The sequence below is a fragment of the Salvelinus fontinalis genome, chromosome 20, assembly GCF_029448725.1.
Source record: "Salvelinus fontinalis isolate EN_2023a chromosome 20, ASM2944872v1, whole genome shotgun sequence".
Classification (NCBI taxonomy): Eukaryota; Metazoa; Chordata; class Actinopteri; order Salmoniformes; family Salmonidae; genus Salvelinus; species Salvelinus fontinalis.
Window position 1 is genome coordinate 35,693,488 of NC_074684.1, and position 16,758 is coordinate 35,710,245.

The 16,758-nt window shown below is 41.6% G+C and overlaps 1 protein-coding gene across 1 annotated transcript in view; it reads left to right on the top strand.

Moving 5' to 3' along the window:
- Positions 1-15,392, top strand: part of LOC129817890 (neurexin-3b-beta-like) — a 72,251-nt gene extending 56,859 nt beyond the window's left edge. Inside the window, exons 6-7 of the mRNA XM_055873489.1 lie at positions 829-910; positions 12,531-15,392. Of these exons, the coding sequence (XP_055729464.1) occupies positions 829-910; positions 12,531-13,555 (1,107 nt within the window). The 3' untranslated portion in view covers positions 13,556-15,392. The remainder of the gene's footprint in view (positions 1-828; positions 911-12,530) is intronic.
- The last annotated feature ends 1,366 nt before the right edge of the window (positions 15,393-16,758 follow it).

Sequence of the window (16,758 nt, forward strand, 5' to 3'; positions counted from 1 at the left end):
CGACGAGATTGGGCAAGGACTACTGCCAATAGCCAAGAAGCACTCAGCACGTGAGACCAAAACAATGTGTGGGTTCGTTTTGCGTGGACCGGTGCCCCGGGTGGGCGGAGTTTGTACAATTTAGACCATTCAATTAGTCTTTAAGTGAAAAGTCCGCCCACCGGGGATACCGGGACCTGCTAAACAAACTCGCCCAATCATGGTGAAGAGGAAAGCAACAACAACACGCACCATGTGGACCGAGGTAACGGAAGACAGATTGATGAAGCCTTGGAGAGAACGCAGCCTTTTCAATATTACCTCCTACCATGACAGAAACCAAAAAGATAAAGGCTGGAATAAAATAGCCTCTCCCCTATAGCAACCTGGTTTTCTATTAAAAAAGTGATATCATTACCCTAAAAGTTCAAGTCTGTCCAGCCATTTGCGGGTCCATATTCTGCGCCTCTTTTTTGGTGTTTCTCCACATAATAATGTGCCCTCTAATAAAACAGCTCGCTGTTTGCGTGTCGGCATTTTTTTCCTATGACAACCGAGAAACGCAGGCCAGGATCGACTAGGGAGTCATGGTGTAATATGAGCACCCACGTCCTGGGGTTGAGGATGGACGGAATAAACGATTTGGGACAAGGAAATCGAGAACTGTCGACTTTGTTAAGATTTTCTCGGCTCGGCTGATTCAAAACAGCTTCCATACAGATATCTTTAACTTGTGGTGATTCACAGTGTGTGTTCGTGACTCAATGTGCTGTTCAGTCTCACCACGTTCTTTGATGTCTTCTCTCTTTCTATTTGTCTCTGTGTGTCTCTGCGTCTCCCTTCCACCAGCAGACGACAGATGACATAGTATCGTCGGCGGAGTGTTCCAGCGACGACGAGGATCTGGAGGAGTGTGATTCCGGACACGCAGGTGGGATGGGTGTGTCGAGTTGTGCTTGCTCAGACCTACCAGTCTTTCTTTCTTTCTTACTTTGATTTGCAACCAAAACCAAAAAGAGGATCGTTCTCCTCTAAGCATCATGTCCCACGGGAGCCTAAAGTGTAACTTCAAAAGACTTCCTAAAAGCACCAAGAGACACAGTAGCACGAGTCTAAGGTTTTAGCTAAATGGAAAGTCGAAAGAGCTCTAAGCACTTTGGAGTTGGATGAAAGTAAGATAATATCCTTAGCATGCCCTTTGTAGAAAAGTTTGAAGTTATGTTTAGGCTCCAAACTGTAAGTAACTGCATATATACATAGTTCTAGACACACCCACATATAGTATAGCGTGATAGCCTATAGTCAGTGATATAGTTTTAGTATAGTCTCTAATTTAAGTTACACTTAGCTATGGGGCCTTTGGTCGTTAACATGGTAAAAACAGTTAATACTAATTTTGTTCTCTCAGCATTCAAGAGAGCAAACTTTCAATCAAAAAGTACAAAATTAGTATCAAGCTCCATGTTCACCTGTCCAAACTGATGCTTCAAAATGTATCTGTCCTGTTTTATATGGTTGACATGTTTCTTGCTGTGCGTGTGTGTGCGTCTTCTCCACAAAGGATACATTTTGAGGTCTATTTTTCGAAGAACAAAATGCTTTCAGCATAGATACTGTGATGTGTGGCAGACTAACTGCAACGGACCCAGTCCTCCTCCTCTCTCGTTCTCCTGTTTGTTCCTTTGTTTCCTTATACGTCGGAGGCTTGCCTTACCTGAAACATTCTAATAGAGAACAGATATCCTCGAATTTCTGTGCGCATCGTTCTTCTCTCTCCCCTCCTATAACACATATAGTTTTGACACCAGGTTAAAGTGAGATGTACAGGGAATTTAGAAAATATGAATTGACTTATTCCACATTTTGTTGTGTTACAGCGTGAATTCAAAATTGATTAAATACATATTATCATTTCTACCAATCTTCACACAGTACCCCATAATGACAAAGTGAAAATATGTTTTTAGACATTTTTGCAAACGTATAAAAAATTAAATACAGAAACATCTCATTTACATAAGTATTCACAATACCGGTTGCTTGGGTTTGGTCGGATAGCCAGCTCAATTTGGAGTGTCATAGCACAGGGGTGTGAATACTTAAATAAATGAGATATTTATTTTCAATACATTTGCAAAAATGTCAAAAAATATTTTTCCCAATTTGTCCATTTATTTATTTTTGGATCAATTTTGAATTCAGGCTGTAACACAACAAAATGTGGAACAAGTCAAGGGGTATGAATACTTTCTGAAGGCACTAACTCTCACTTCCCTCTACAGTAGTGTGAAATAATCATAACACATTACACCAGTGGTGATAATTAAGTGTGTTTTAAATGGAAAAAAGTCACTTGTTTTGAGACGACTTGGTTTTAGGGTTTTATGCATGTTAATATTCATATCAAGCTGTCAATCATGTACCCAACAGAGCTTAGCCAGTTGTGTTGTCTGATAATAAACCCAGATGGACTCCTATTGCTCCTGAGAATGAATAACTACTAACTAATACTGTCTGCTTCAGTGGGTGAACCAGCACAGAAATAGAAATTACTAGGGTTTACTGAGAATGGTGCGACAAACCAAAAAACATCCAGTCAGCGGCAGTCCTGTGGGTGAAAACAGCTCGTTGATGAGAGGTTGAAGGAGAATGGCAAGAATCGTGCAAGCTAACAGGCGGGGCCACAATCACACAAATAATGTCTCAGAACATCTCGGAAACGCATCTCGGGAATGCACAACTTGTCGATCCTTGTCACGGATGGGCTATTGCAGTGGGTTCCATTCCGATCAGCTAAAAACAAGAAGAAGCGGCACCAGTCGGCACGCGATCACCAACACTGGGCAACTGAGAAGTGGAAAAACATCGCCTGGAACATGACAGTGAGTTCAGTTTACTTGAGTGGCCTGCGCCGTCCCCAGACCTCAACCAAATAGAGCATCTTTGGGCTGAGATGGAACGGGCAGTTCGCAGCATGAATCTGCAGCAACTACTTAATGCCATCGCATCAGCATGGACCAACATCCCTGTAGAATGTTACCAATACCATGTAGAATGCCCCCGGATAATTCAGGCTGTTCTGGAGGCAAAGGGGGGTCCAACCCTGTACTAGATGGGTGTACCTAGTAAACTTTCCAGTGAGTGTATATCTATGGTGTGAATGACCTCTTCCCCCTCTCTCCTCCCCTGAAGCCCTGTGGCAGTCATTCACTAGCGAGCAAAATCGTTTTAATTACTGGGCTGTCCTTCAAAATGCCATCATAGAACACTAATTAATGCCCCACTAATCTGCCTAAATATGCCCGGGCTAATTACGAAACATATGTCCACTTTTCACCGAGCACAATGTGAAGCAGATTCCATTAAGACCATTTGAAATGCTGTATTCGCCTATTCTGTTATTCCTGGTAGAAGATCATGGATCGACGATTCTGCTTATTTATTTATATATTTAGGTTTGAGATAGGTTTCTGTATATGTGCACAGGGATAAGGAAGTAATTCCACAGTTTATAATCTCTAGAGCTTTGTCATATTGTAGTTTTCTTGTAACATTCGTTGCGTGGAAATTGTGCTTAAGGTTTTTTAGCAGGAATGTTATCTTTTTTTTGTACATGGTCTTTTTGATTTGACTATTGTCGGGAAAAAGTAATTTCCTCTGCAAAGCCACGCATACGATAACTTTATGTTATCTTGTGTCATGGAGTCACAACATCTGTATTTACCCTGAAAGATATGAAATGGACATGGCTGACAGCTTGAACAATTTAAAAGTGTAACGTTAAAACTTAAAACCCAAGTTTTCTCAAAAGCAAAAATGTTAGTAAGTCAGTAACTACAGTATACTATGAACTTTTTAGTCAGAATTTAATCAACTTGGTACCCCCCCCTCATATAGTGATGATAATATTAAACTACATTTAGTCATACACAGTCATACATACATACCTCTCACCATGTTGACACAGAAATTCATGTCCTCATTCTGATCCCCTGCTTCCGGTTTTGTTAACAGTTGCATGACATTGTTTTTTATTTGTTTTGTTTCTTTTTCATTTGAATCTTTTAATTTTCCATGGTGAAGCGCATTCTGGACCTCTCTCCTCCGCTGTACCCTTTTCTGACTTACTGTTTCATTTGTTATGATTTGAGTTGTCCGGACTCATTTATTTGTTTATCTTGGTGCCCTCATCCGTCCATCTACCAGGATAGAGCTGCTCCCTCCGTTTTGCCTCATCTTGTGCCGCATGATATTTTGGTGGTTGAAAAAAAGGAACAGTTCTCCTACTCATCTTCTTGTTTATGTTTTTTTTGCGCCATTGAAGACTGATTCTCAAACATCCCCCATTTTCGATTTACAACACAGGAAATGAAAGGCAACAAAATATTTTCTTGCCATCATCCTTTTTTGGGCCTTGTGCAGGCAACCCCATTCTGTCTCAAGAAAGTTGTGTGTGAAAGAATGACTCCCGCCCCCACAACATCCTACCCCGACCCCAACCCAACCCCATCCAACCCCGCCTTCTTTCTCTCAGCCTTTCTGCATATACATGTCTGTTTTGAATGCAGATGGCATAAAAATAATTTTATTGCCACAAAGTATATCTGTTTTTCTATTCTATATCTGTTGCTCCTAGTAGAAGGCATTTGTAGCATGCATACGTACGTGACTGTACGGTAGACTAGACTCCTGTAACTTTCTCGGTGACTCCTCCTCCTTCTGCTAATGCATGTGAATTTGATTGGCAGCCATTTTCTATGCTTCTAATTCCACCCATATCTTTGCTCTCAGGCTAACCCTGCCCGGCCCTGCCCACTGGTGTTATGTGTTTAGGGGCAACAGTGGTGGTTTAAACCCCAGCCACTGTCGCCCCTCATGCTTCTGGTCTTGTTTCTGTGTCTGTGTTTGTCTGTGTATGTCTGCCAACCTGTTGTGTCTGTCCTTACTGTTTGTCTGTGATTGTTTTGTCTATGTTTTAAAACTGTCAACCTGAAACTACCCTCTGATCCTGAGAGAGTTCCACAAGAAGGTGACAAGAACAGAATATTCTACACCTGGGGCTGACTCCATTTCAAGAACTACAGTTGTGCACTGTACCGGTTCGATAAGTAGATGACAACACAATTAAGGACACTTCCCCTAACTTACTTTCTTATCAACCCTCGTTTAGACAGCTAAATCTACGATAGATGTTAGCCCCTTCAGTAGTTGACAAAGGGACTGATCAACCAGGAAATCCCCATGCTGGTCAAGTCTCTTGTGAGTGGTCATCGTTACAAAAGATGCTGCTGATGATCAATCACGTTGGTTACCCTAACCAATTCGGCCAATCATTACATTGCACATTTACATTTTAGTCACTTAGCTGAGGTTTTTATCCAGTGCAACATTGGCGACATTGTACATTCTTTTTCAAATAACCCAAAGAGCAGAGTGGCAGGTCGACAGGTACAATAGAGAGTTCACAGCGCCACTTTCAGTCTCATAAAACGAGGACACAGGACAGCCATCCAGCAGAAGGAGAAACGACATGTAATAAAATCTTATGAAATGTAACCGCGTGAGCCATTAGATTAGCGTATCAACGACGATGAATAGGCCCAGCGATCTAATGGAGGACTAACCTAATTCTGCATGTCTCTTTAACACATGAGGCAGCAGGGAAACAGGGAAGGAGAAGCCATTGAGGAGGCTGTGTTAGATCGGGAGCGATGTAGCCCATGATTTCTTTATCGTAGCGCTGATGGTAGTGCTGATGATATGAAGGACCAGGACGAAGCGGGGGCGTCAGGCGGGCGACGGGCGCGATGAGGAGAGAGTGAACTGTGAGCGGGATGGATCAGTGACTCTCTCTCCCTCTCCCCCGCCTAGTGGCATTACGGTGGCCCTTGGCTGGCTGGAGCTGCCGTCGTCAGGCCCCATCGGACTGACTGTCACTTCGACACAGGCCACAGATCAGTTTAAAGGTTATTCAGCTGACATGTCATCGGAGCGGTGAGGTGAGCTTAATGGCCCTTCGACAAATCGACCGGCCGTCAGGGGACTTGCTTTGCTGCTTTACAACACGGTGGCTGGCTGGAGGATGCCAATTTAATAGGCCGGAGTGCACCCAGCCAGCCTGCCACACTGTCCTACAAAGGACAGCACAATCTGACAAAAAAACATCCTAGCTATCTGCCATTAAGGGATAGGGCAGGAGGACACCCCCCTGAAAAGAAAATCTCTCCCCTGGGTTATCTGGCACGTGCCACCCACACGCCCGGATAAGGTACACCCCCCTGAAAAAGAAGTCCCCCCCACCCCTGTAGAGTAGGACATTGGTGCTTCCTCACAACCTGGTGAAGTCTTCTTGCTGTCTGTATTCTGACAAGCTGTCAATCTTCTCTTAAATGTATGCTGCTGAGATTTCCCTCAAGCGGAAAAGATTAACTTTTAAGTTAATGCTTGGTAGAAAGCTCAGACTTCCCCCGATGTACCTGTATGTTATAATAAGCCCAGGTGCTGTATATCCATTTTAAAACTCTGACAGTAAGGGCTCGATTCAATCAGATCCGCTTTATCCGACATCCGCATAGCAGTTGTTTTGGCGGTGTCGGAGGTGGAGTTGCTCCTGGCATTACACCTAAAGCCGACATTGCCACATTAACAGAAATCCCATGCAGCCCTGTTTACAAGTTTGAACACTGGTATGTGAGATGTAATCTACACCTTGATTAGGCTGATAGAAATCCTCACTATTTTGTTTGTGATTTTTCAATTTTAGTGTAATTATTTCTATATAGCCTACACTTTCTCGCTCTGAACTTGTCACGTGAGTGGGATGGGTGTGGCTTCGTGAGAAGGGTTGCAAGAGCAGCTGCTCACCGGTTTGACAACTCCAACTACCACGTGTATCCTGGACATACGGCTAATAAAACTTGAAACTTGAGGAGGACAGTTACTGCAGCTCTGAGATTTTGATCAACATCCTGGTTCCCTCCGGATGTCCAGGTGGATGTATGTGTACGTGACCAATAACATTTGAGTTGATTTAGTGAGGTTGAGGACGGTTTTCTTCAATCTGCTTTTGCCCCGTCTAGTCTGACGCATCCTACATCAGCGTTCGTCTGTCTGAAGGAACACTTTGTTTATGGGATGACGTCAGAATGTTCTTGCATCATGCTGCTTCCCTGTTTAGTCTCGAGACTTTATCACCATGGGAGAAAGAAAGAGAGCGAGAAAAAGAGAAAGAAAACACTAACTAGTGTACCTCCAGGTCTGCTGAAGTGTACACTGTAGGCTTAGCACAAAGCCCCTCCGTCTTGACATTAGCTGAGAAAACGAATACGAACGGCGTCTCGTTAAGCAAACTCATTAGAACGTGCAGTGTTTGCGCTGAGGTAAAACACTGTGAAATGTGCAGCGCTGGTAAGAGAGCTAACGCAGAGGATTAAAGTGTTTACTAAAACGTCAAGGTCCTCTGGCAGGCTTTTGCTTCCCAGAGCCACACACACCTCTCAGAAACTCAAACACACACACACACTCTCTCACACCCAGGCAGCTCCCTTCGGATGGGATGCAAAGGTTTTGTTGATCTAGCAGGAAAGCTAACAATTGCCAAAAGCTTTTAGATGTTCAGGAATGAAGGAGTGAGTGTACGGATGCAAAGAAGCCCAAGACGATACAGGGTAGATGGAGATAAACAGACTCTGAAATCACTTAGTGAGCGATGCTACTGTTTATCTAACAAGGCAGGTAGCCGATTCCTGATTAAAACATTACCATAGCCACACAATGGCAACAGAAACGCTGAATTGGTGTACAGAGCAGAGTACATTGTCTCTAGACTACACACCTGGGCTTGGCGGTGATCCACGGACCCTGTATGTTGTTGGCTAAATAACGTGACGTGCACATTGACATCCTAAGGCAAGTACCAACCAATAACACTAAAGATACCAAAGCTCTCTTTCATAGTGATAAACATAAATATACCATTTTATCCACTCACGTCTCTCAGAGAACTGTTCCAGAGCCAAAAGCAAAGAAATGTTCTTGTCCCCATGGGGTATGGATAGCCCCATCTCCTTGTGCCCTCTTGTGGAACTTCGTCTGAACACTGTTTATCTGTCAAGCAAAGGCTGTTGGTTATGCATTAGCATAAAACTGAACTAAACTACATTTAATAAAAGCCGACGTTAATTAATTAACTTCCAAGTTGATTAATTAGGTAAAGACTATGACCAATGGTTTTCCTTCTTCCTACCAGATGGTTAATGTAAATAATAGTAAATGGTTCTTTGCCTGAAAACAATATACCCTACAGCCTTTGGTACAATGACCTCTAGTGACCTTTAACCCCCTCCTGACACCATGACCCCCAGCTTGCTGTACTGTTACTGTATATTACTCTCCCTAAATGCAACTTACTTAAAGCATGCACTAACCATGAATCTAATGGTAAAAACAACAAAAATATAAAGTGTCCAATATTACCTAACCTCTCTCTGACGTACACCCAGATTGCACGCCTGTTTTGTGTTTTAAAAATACTAACAACAGATATGTATTTCATAAAGAAATAACTAATAATAATGTTATTATTATTAGTTACTATATGAAGGTGGTGACAATTTCCCCTACGAACTGTCCCTCCTCTCTACGTCTACCTCAGTGTGTGCTTTCTGGTTGTTCATCTTTGATAGTGTGTGAGAATTTTTTATGCTTTGAATTTCTTGCTTGACAATTGTTTTTTTTATTTGTCTGTTTGTACACATATGTAAATATACATATATGTGGATATCTATGTTAATTACTGAAATTGCTCCAAATTAACTCTTTAACAATCTGATAATTAGCTTAGAAGTACTATTGATAATGTTATGAAGACTTTAATTCTTATTGAGTACATTTCTTCATTTTTTCTTAATGATTGTGATTGGTCGACTGTGGTTGGAAATCCACAGCTCTGATTGGTTACCCAAAACACCTGACCCATTTTACAATAACAAATTACGAAATCATTTTATTGAGAAAAAATAGAAGAAAACTCCAAAATGCAAGTATCCTCACCACTATCTGTTTCAAATTGTTTCAAAGCTGTTCTTACACTGATATATTCTTTCCTGTTATTCAATTCATTTTGATTACATTTGGATTAGAATTAATTCATTGATTATTAATTTGTGCATGGCAAAGAAAGAAGTTGCAGCTTAGGGTTTGTAAAAACTGTGTTGAAGGTGCTGTTCTCTTCTGTAGATGGGCATGTACATGCTCATGGTTTGTATGTCCCCATCCCTTCCTTACAGCCAAAAGCTCTAATGCCGCCCGGCCGCTTCGTGCCACCTTTACATGGACATGGCAACTGACGTACACATTCACCCCCATCTATGTCATTTTTTACCTAGTCTGTTCATAGGTCGCCCTCCCCCTCCCACTCCCCCACCCCCCCAACCCCCTTTACATAGAGAAGTTAAGATAAGATCCATCCGTTCAAAACTAATGAACAACGAAGTTCAAGTTAAAGGAGAAAAAAACGCTCAATAATCAGACTGTAGATATTTATGGAGAAGCTACGTAAAAGCAGCTTATCTCTCACAAAGCCAAGACTTATCTATAGATGTACAGTTTTCTTTTTATAAAAACAAAAACGACTATATCAAAAGAAAAAGATCCTGAACAGAATGGTGAAGATTATTTTTCATGTCATGATGTGTGGATGTATGTGTTGTTTCCTCCCTGTACCATCCTGTCTAAAAGAGAAATAACTTACTCAATTAATCAAAATTGTTCAAAAGAAACTAACCTAACTTGTCCAAAAGCATTCTCACACAACTTTCTTTTGTAAATTGTTTTCTTCCTGCCAAAATCATGCGGGCAATTTGTTGATGTAAGTTTACAAAATTGATGGTATGCTTTCTTCCTTTTGAAAACTATTTTTTTGTAGGCTCTATTATGATTTTTCAAGCTGACTTTATTTCACCTCTTTCTACGTACTAATCCTTCTTATGGATAAATCTATCTGTGCCTTTAGTTTGTGAATGTTGAAGAAGTTTGCTCTAACTCTCAGTTTGACTGTCTTAACTGTGTTTGCGTTGCTTTACTTATTTTTTTTCCTTTTGTTTTCTTTTGTATCATTTTTATTGTTATTAGAGATTTGCATCTTCTTTTAGTGCCCTGTTTGTGATGAGCCTTTGCAGTGTATAAGCTAGCCACCTTGGCAAGAGGTTTATGCAGATTCAACCGACATCTGAATGTTACTTTTGAATTTTTTTAGAAACAAACCTAATAGTAAAATAATATAATAAAGGACAAGAGAAGGTAATAGAAATGATAGATACATAGCAAACTGCCATGTTCCAAGACTAGCCAAGAACACACATACAGTAACTGATACTGATATAATACACTTGACAATAAATAAAAACAGAACATTCAGTTGTTGTTGTTGAACTGTCAGGTGACTTTGTGCCATTGTGGTAACTGTATAAGATAAGTCAAAAGGCAAGGGGCTAGGGTCTGTGGGGGAGCCTACTGAAGTCACCATAGAGAAAACATGAATATAAGAAGAAATATTTTGCTCAGTTTCATTTCATTAGACCCTAACAATAACTGCAGAAAGTTTAGCCTGGGCTCTGCACCCTAGAGGAACCCGACAAGGTTAACCTCTATCTCCATTATTATTTACATTGGCCAATAATCCAAACCCACGTGGGATAGCAATTTCTCACTTCATGCTGATGCCCCATTGCTTTATATTAGGAATGCAGAGAAGTCAGTAGCTACAAAACTACAAGACTATAGAGCAAGCTATCTTTGCCTTTCAGCAAAACTTGAGCATTATTAGTCAAAACAGGGGTGGGCAATTCCAGTTCTCGAGGACCTGATTGGTGTCACAGTTTTGCCCCAGCTAAGACATCTGACTCCAATAATCACCTAATCATGATCTTCAGTTTAGAATGCAATTTGATTAATCAGCTGTGTTTGCTAGGGATGGGAAAAAAGTGTGACACCAATCAGGCCCTCGAGGACTGGAGTTCCTCACCCCTGAGTTATAACATACACTGAGTGTACAAAACATTAGGAACTCCTTCCTAATATTGAGTTGCACCCCCTTATGCCCTCAGAACAGTCGCAATTCGTCAGGGCATGGACTGTACAAGGTGTCGGAAGCATTGGAGTCAACATGGGCCAGCATCACTGAGGAATGCTTTCGACACCTTGTACAGTCCATGCCCTGACGAATTGAGACTGTTCTGAGGGCATAAGGGGGTGTTTTTTTTTTCATAAGTTGTGTCAAGTTGGCTGGATGGCCTTTAGGTGGTGGACCGTTCTTGATACACACGGGAAACTGTTGAGCGTGAAAAACCCAGCAGCGTTGCTGTTCTTGACACACTCAAACCGGTGCGCCTGGCACCTACTACCATACCCCATTCAAAGGCACTTAAATCTTTAGTCTTGCCCATTCACCCTCTTCATGTCAAATCAAATCAAATTGTATTAGTCACATGCGCCGAATACAACAGGTGTAGACCTTACAGTGAAATGCTTACTGACAAGCCCTAACCAACAATGCAGTTTAAATAAATACGAATACGAATAAGAAATAAACGTAACAAGCAATTAAAGAGCAGCAGTAAAATAACAATAGCGAGACTATATACAGGGGGGCACCGGTACAGAGTCAATGTGCGGGGGCAAGGTTAGTTGAGGTAATATGTACATGTAGGTAGAGTTATTAAAGTGACTATGCATAGATGATAACGACAGAGAGTAGCAACGGTGTAAATAGGGGTGGCAATGCAAATAGTCTGGGTAGTCATTTGATTAGGTGTTCAGGAGTCTTATGGCTTGGGGGTAGAAGCTGTTTAGAAGCCTCTTGGACCTCTTAATGGCACACATACACAATCCATGTCTCAATTGTCTCAAGGATTAAAAATCCCCTTCATCTACACTGATTGAAGTGGATTTAAGTGACATCAATAAGGGATCATAGCTTTCACCTGGATTCACTTGGTCAATCTATGTCATGGAAAGAACATTTTGTACAGTCAGTGTATTTCTCAAGTTTATATTGTATCCAGACAGCCAGACACTAGCAACGCTAGACCAGACAGAATCAATACAGTTACACCCTTGTGTATAGGTTCCAGAGCTACAGAGCCAGCAACGATAATGATATCTCTGTCCACAAAAAGAGTACACTTGTTATTGAACTTCAAGCGTAGGAGTTTTAGGTGTGGTAAAAAGTATGTTTGATATTTTGGCTCACCCTTGCACATCCCTTGCAGCCTTTTGATGCAATGTATACATTTTTATGGCTATGGTTTCTTTTCAGTTTATGGTCTTGTTTGGTTGGTTCTGGTTTCATTGAATTTGCACTGGTATAGTATTTTCTGTTCTTTATTATTTTTCTTTAATGTTGATATGATTTCCTTTTGATTGTTTTTTGTTGAGCTTTGCTTTTTATGTTTGATGTAATTACTTTCCGGTGTTTGATTGATTAGCTATTGTCTGCATTCAGAACGTCATGCATGTCCTCTAACGTGTCTCTTTTCTGTTTCTGTTTGCAGGAGGGGAGTTAGTCATCCCCGTACTTGTAGAGGATCCCATAGACATCCCTCCTGTCTCCACCCATTCTCCTTTCATCCCCCTCCCCCCAACCCTTCGCCCCGTCCTCACCATTATCGAGGCCACCAAAGAGTCCCTGCCCATGGCCACTGAGGCGGGGGTACCTTGCTTGTCGGACCGAGGCAGCGATGATTGTGATGATGGTCTTGATGGTGGTGGTGGTGATGATGATGATGATGATGATGATGATGATGATGATGATGATGATGGAATGGTGATATCGGGGTTTGGCTCTGGCGAAGCTTTCGACTCTAGCCTGCCCCCCACTGACGATGAAGATTTTTACACCACCTTCTCCCTGGTAACAGATAAGATCTTGACCACGTCGGCCTATGAAGGTGGCTACAAAGCTCTCGCGCCCAAGTGGGAGGCCAAGGACTTGAGGCCTAGCAAAGCCTCAGAGGCGGGTAGGACTACACCCACCCCGCCTCTACCCAACCTCGGGGGTACTGTAGCGGAGGCGTCCCTCCCCTCGGATGGCATGCCGCCCAAACTGCCCGCCGGGAAAATGGACAACCGCGAGGTGATCAAACCCCTACAGCCGGACATTGTCCTGCTGCCTCTGCCGACCACGTCCTTCGACCTGGACGGCACCAAGCCCCGCGGGCCCCTCATCACCTCGCCCATGCTACGCACGGTGCCTGCCACGTTACCCACCGTACCCGTCGTAAGGCGGGTGCCCCCTGGGGCCTCGGAGGTGATACGAGAATCCAGCAGCACAACAGGCATGGTGGTGGGCATCGTCTCGGCCGCAGCACTCTGCATCCTCATCCTCCTCTACGCCATGTACAAGTACAGGAACAGAGACGAAGGCTCCTACCAGGTAGACGAGACACGGAATTACATCAGCAACTCGGCACAGACCAACGGCTCCGTGGTGAAAGATAAAACGCCCAGTGGGGGCAGTGGTGCCAAGGGAGCCAGCAGCAAGAGACCGAAAGACAAGGACAAGGAATACTATGTATAGAAAAAAATCAACCATTCCCAATGCAAACAAAAAAATTATTTAAAAACTGTTTGGAGAAAATAGGAATAAACGCTTGACAGTACCATATTGGGAGCTGTAATTCAAAAAGGAAAACAAAATCTGCTCATGAGAACTCAAAGTGAATGAGTCCAAGTTTAAACATTTTCAAATGTACTGTGACCTAAAAGCACACTATGGTAAGCATACAGAGAAACAGACTGATAGGGACACTACTATAAGAGACCTTGTTGTGACGAGATGACGGAGCTCTGTCCGGAGTCGTTGCCAGAGGTTGGGCAGTGTAAGATACTTCACTGTTACTTCGCTATCCCTCCCAAGTGACTGTCAGAGATGTGTGATCCTTGGCGTAAACAACCTTGTCCATTGTAACCCTGTAAAATAACAAAACAAACAACCATCATTTCGGCCATTCTGAGCATGCATGTGAGATGTATGTGACGTGGTGCTGGCATCTGTGTGAGGGACCTGAAGATAAGAACGAATGGTCAGTTAAAGATACAGTTTGAAAGACAAAACATAATTAGCATAAAATATTTCCATTTCTATGCCTAGCATTGATATGAGGGAAGGTATGTGTCTGGTGGCTAAGGTGTATTTCTTCCACCCTATGCTTTTTGAGGAATGAGACATTGTCAGGGCTGACCAGTCAATGCTCAATGAATGGTAGTGCAGTAATGTATCTCAATTGTTTTTCATCTTTTTCCCCACCGGTCTCAAATAAGGATTTGAAATCTACAGTATGCATGACATCCACAATCAAGAGGGTATTCAACCATACTAGAGTGGATGCAGCAGGCAAAATGCTATGTTTTTGTATTATATACTTTATAGAACATTACATCCCTGATAGCATTTTTATTTCCGTTTATTTCGTTTTCCATAGAACACTGATTCAGCTGTTTGTTACATTCTGTTTGTCCCATTTCTCAGTGGGTGGAGGTTTATTCAAAGTCATGATGTCTGAGAGATTTTTGGTACAATATTGAAAACAATGTGGCTAAAGAAGACTTAACCAATGTGAAAAAGTTTTGCATTTTTTTCTCTTGTCACAGTCAACTGTGTCAAAACAACAAATATGTTTACATATGTTATTGCATCATAGCCGTCGTCCTTTGCAGGTCAATATTGTACATAACATTCGATTTTTTTTTTGTATTGTACAGACAGATCATTTGAGCTGATTTATTTTCTCGGTGTACTACAATACATTACAAAAATCAAACCTTTTTTTGATGTTGAGAAAGTGATTATTGGAGAAAGGCTGGAGAAAGCGATGCTGTACTTTTTTTGTAAGGAGAGGAGGAAAATGTTGATAAGTTAGAAAATCTAGTGTTTTTGGATGGTGTTTCTAAAACGCATGAATATTTGACCAATGGGAGAAGTCAATCGATATTGTACTAGGGCCTGATTTTGGATTACGTTGATTGTTTTTTTTTTTTTGTTGTTTTTTACATAAAAACAGTGAATCGAAACCTGATAATAAAGAAAGAATCTGGTGGATTTTTGAGACCCAGTACTGGCACCTTACTCAGATCCTGGATTATGTTTTTTTTACTGTGATGTCTATGTTCCTTTCGGTTGTTGCTGTTCTTTTATGTTTATCCTCTTATTGTGCAGTTTTCATTTGAAGTCCTATCATTTCTATGACAGTTTGGGCTGGCAGTACATATTTTTTGTATTTATTTATTACTTCATATATTTGATTGTGTCTTGTTCAGTTCGCATTCTAAGCAAATCTCAAGTCGTTGTGCACATTCATTTTGATTTTGTGTTGTTATTACTGCTTTTCAACCCATGAATAAATCCCAGCAATAAATTGTTCTTCCCCAAGTTTTCAATGGTAGATCATGGTTAGCTGTCTGTCATGTGGTGTGGGTGTGAATTGTACAAAAAGAGTATAGACATGAATGGAAGGGGAAAAGAATGAGAAAGAGAAAGAAAAATGCTTGACATGGAGAGGGTTTATGAGCTTTTAGAAGTACATTCATCAGTAACAGAGCACAGAGACAGGTTTCGGTTTCTCAACCTGTGTCCATTACCTAAATCATCTTGTTCCAAAATGGATGAATGACTTTTTCCATTAAAAGTAGGGCAGGGGGCGATACCAGTATCGCGATACTCGTTAGTATCGTGGCAAGGAAACAAAACACAAAGCAGATTTAACTTCTTTAGGAAAACAGCCCTAACGTTGGAAACAAACATCATTATGCTGTCATCCAGTCATATTTATTTATTTTCTAATCTAGAACACATAATATTTTATATACAGCAGGATTTTAAAGGACCAAAGAGTTTGGCCTGCTTAGCGTAAAAAAAATGGTATCATGGAAAAATTATTGCCATACTGGTATCGTCACAGCCATAATTAAAAGTCCTGAACGCAATAGTACATTTTTAGATTCATCTTCAGGTAATCTTTTAACATGACCAAACATTCCTCTCTAATTTCTTTTTACAAACAAGGTTTCCATCCAACCTTTTTATGCGAGAAAAGTACATTCACAACAGGCCTGATGGAAACAGCGAATTTGTCGGTAAAACAAAATACGCTAGACAAGGTGGGAACTTTTTGTGTCTGTAAAACGTATTATGAGAGAAATGGGGGTGGAAACAAGTTTATGCGCAAATATTGATATAATAATCTAATCAAAGTAAACTTGGAGTCACGCAATGAGTTGTGTGGTCCTGCCACTACAAGGCTACAGAGGAAGTCAGTTATGATGAACTTCACAGGGTGGTGAAAGTGCACGGTGATGAGCTAGATTTGCCTGGCTACCCAAACTCCTTGCTCAAACGCTACGCCACACCCACAGAAGTTAGTTTCTTCTCCGCAATGAGTCTGGATCTGATGCCGTGCTCAAAACAACTGGGAACTTGGAAATCTCCGACTACAGTGCGTTCAAGACAACTGGGAACTCGGTAAAACACGAGCTCAGACTGGGAAAAATCCTTTTGAACGGTCATCCAACTCGGAATTCCAAGTCGGAAACTCTGGCATCTTTCTAGAACTCCAACTTTCTGACCTAAAGATCACTGACATCATGATTTGACCTTGTTGAATGAACAAGTTGTTGGCTAGAGCACTCATCCCAAGATCAGAGTGGACACGTTCATCAGTAGAGTTGGTTGGAAACTCATTTAAATTAGATCTTTTTTAAATCGGTATGTGGGAATTTAACCGC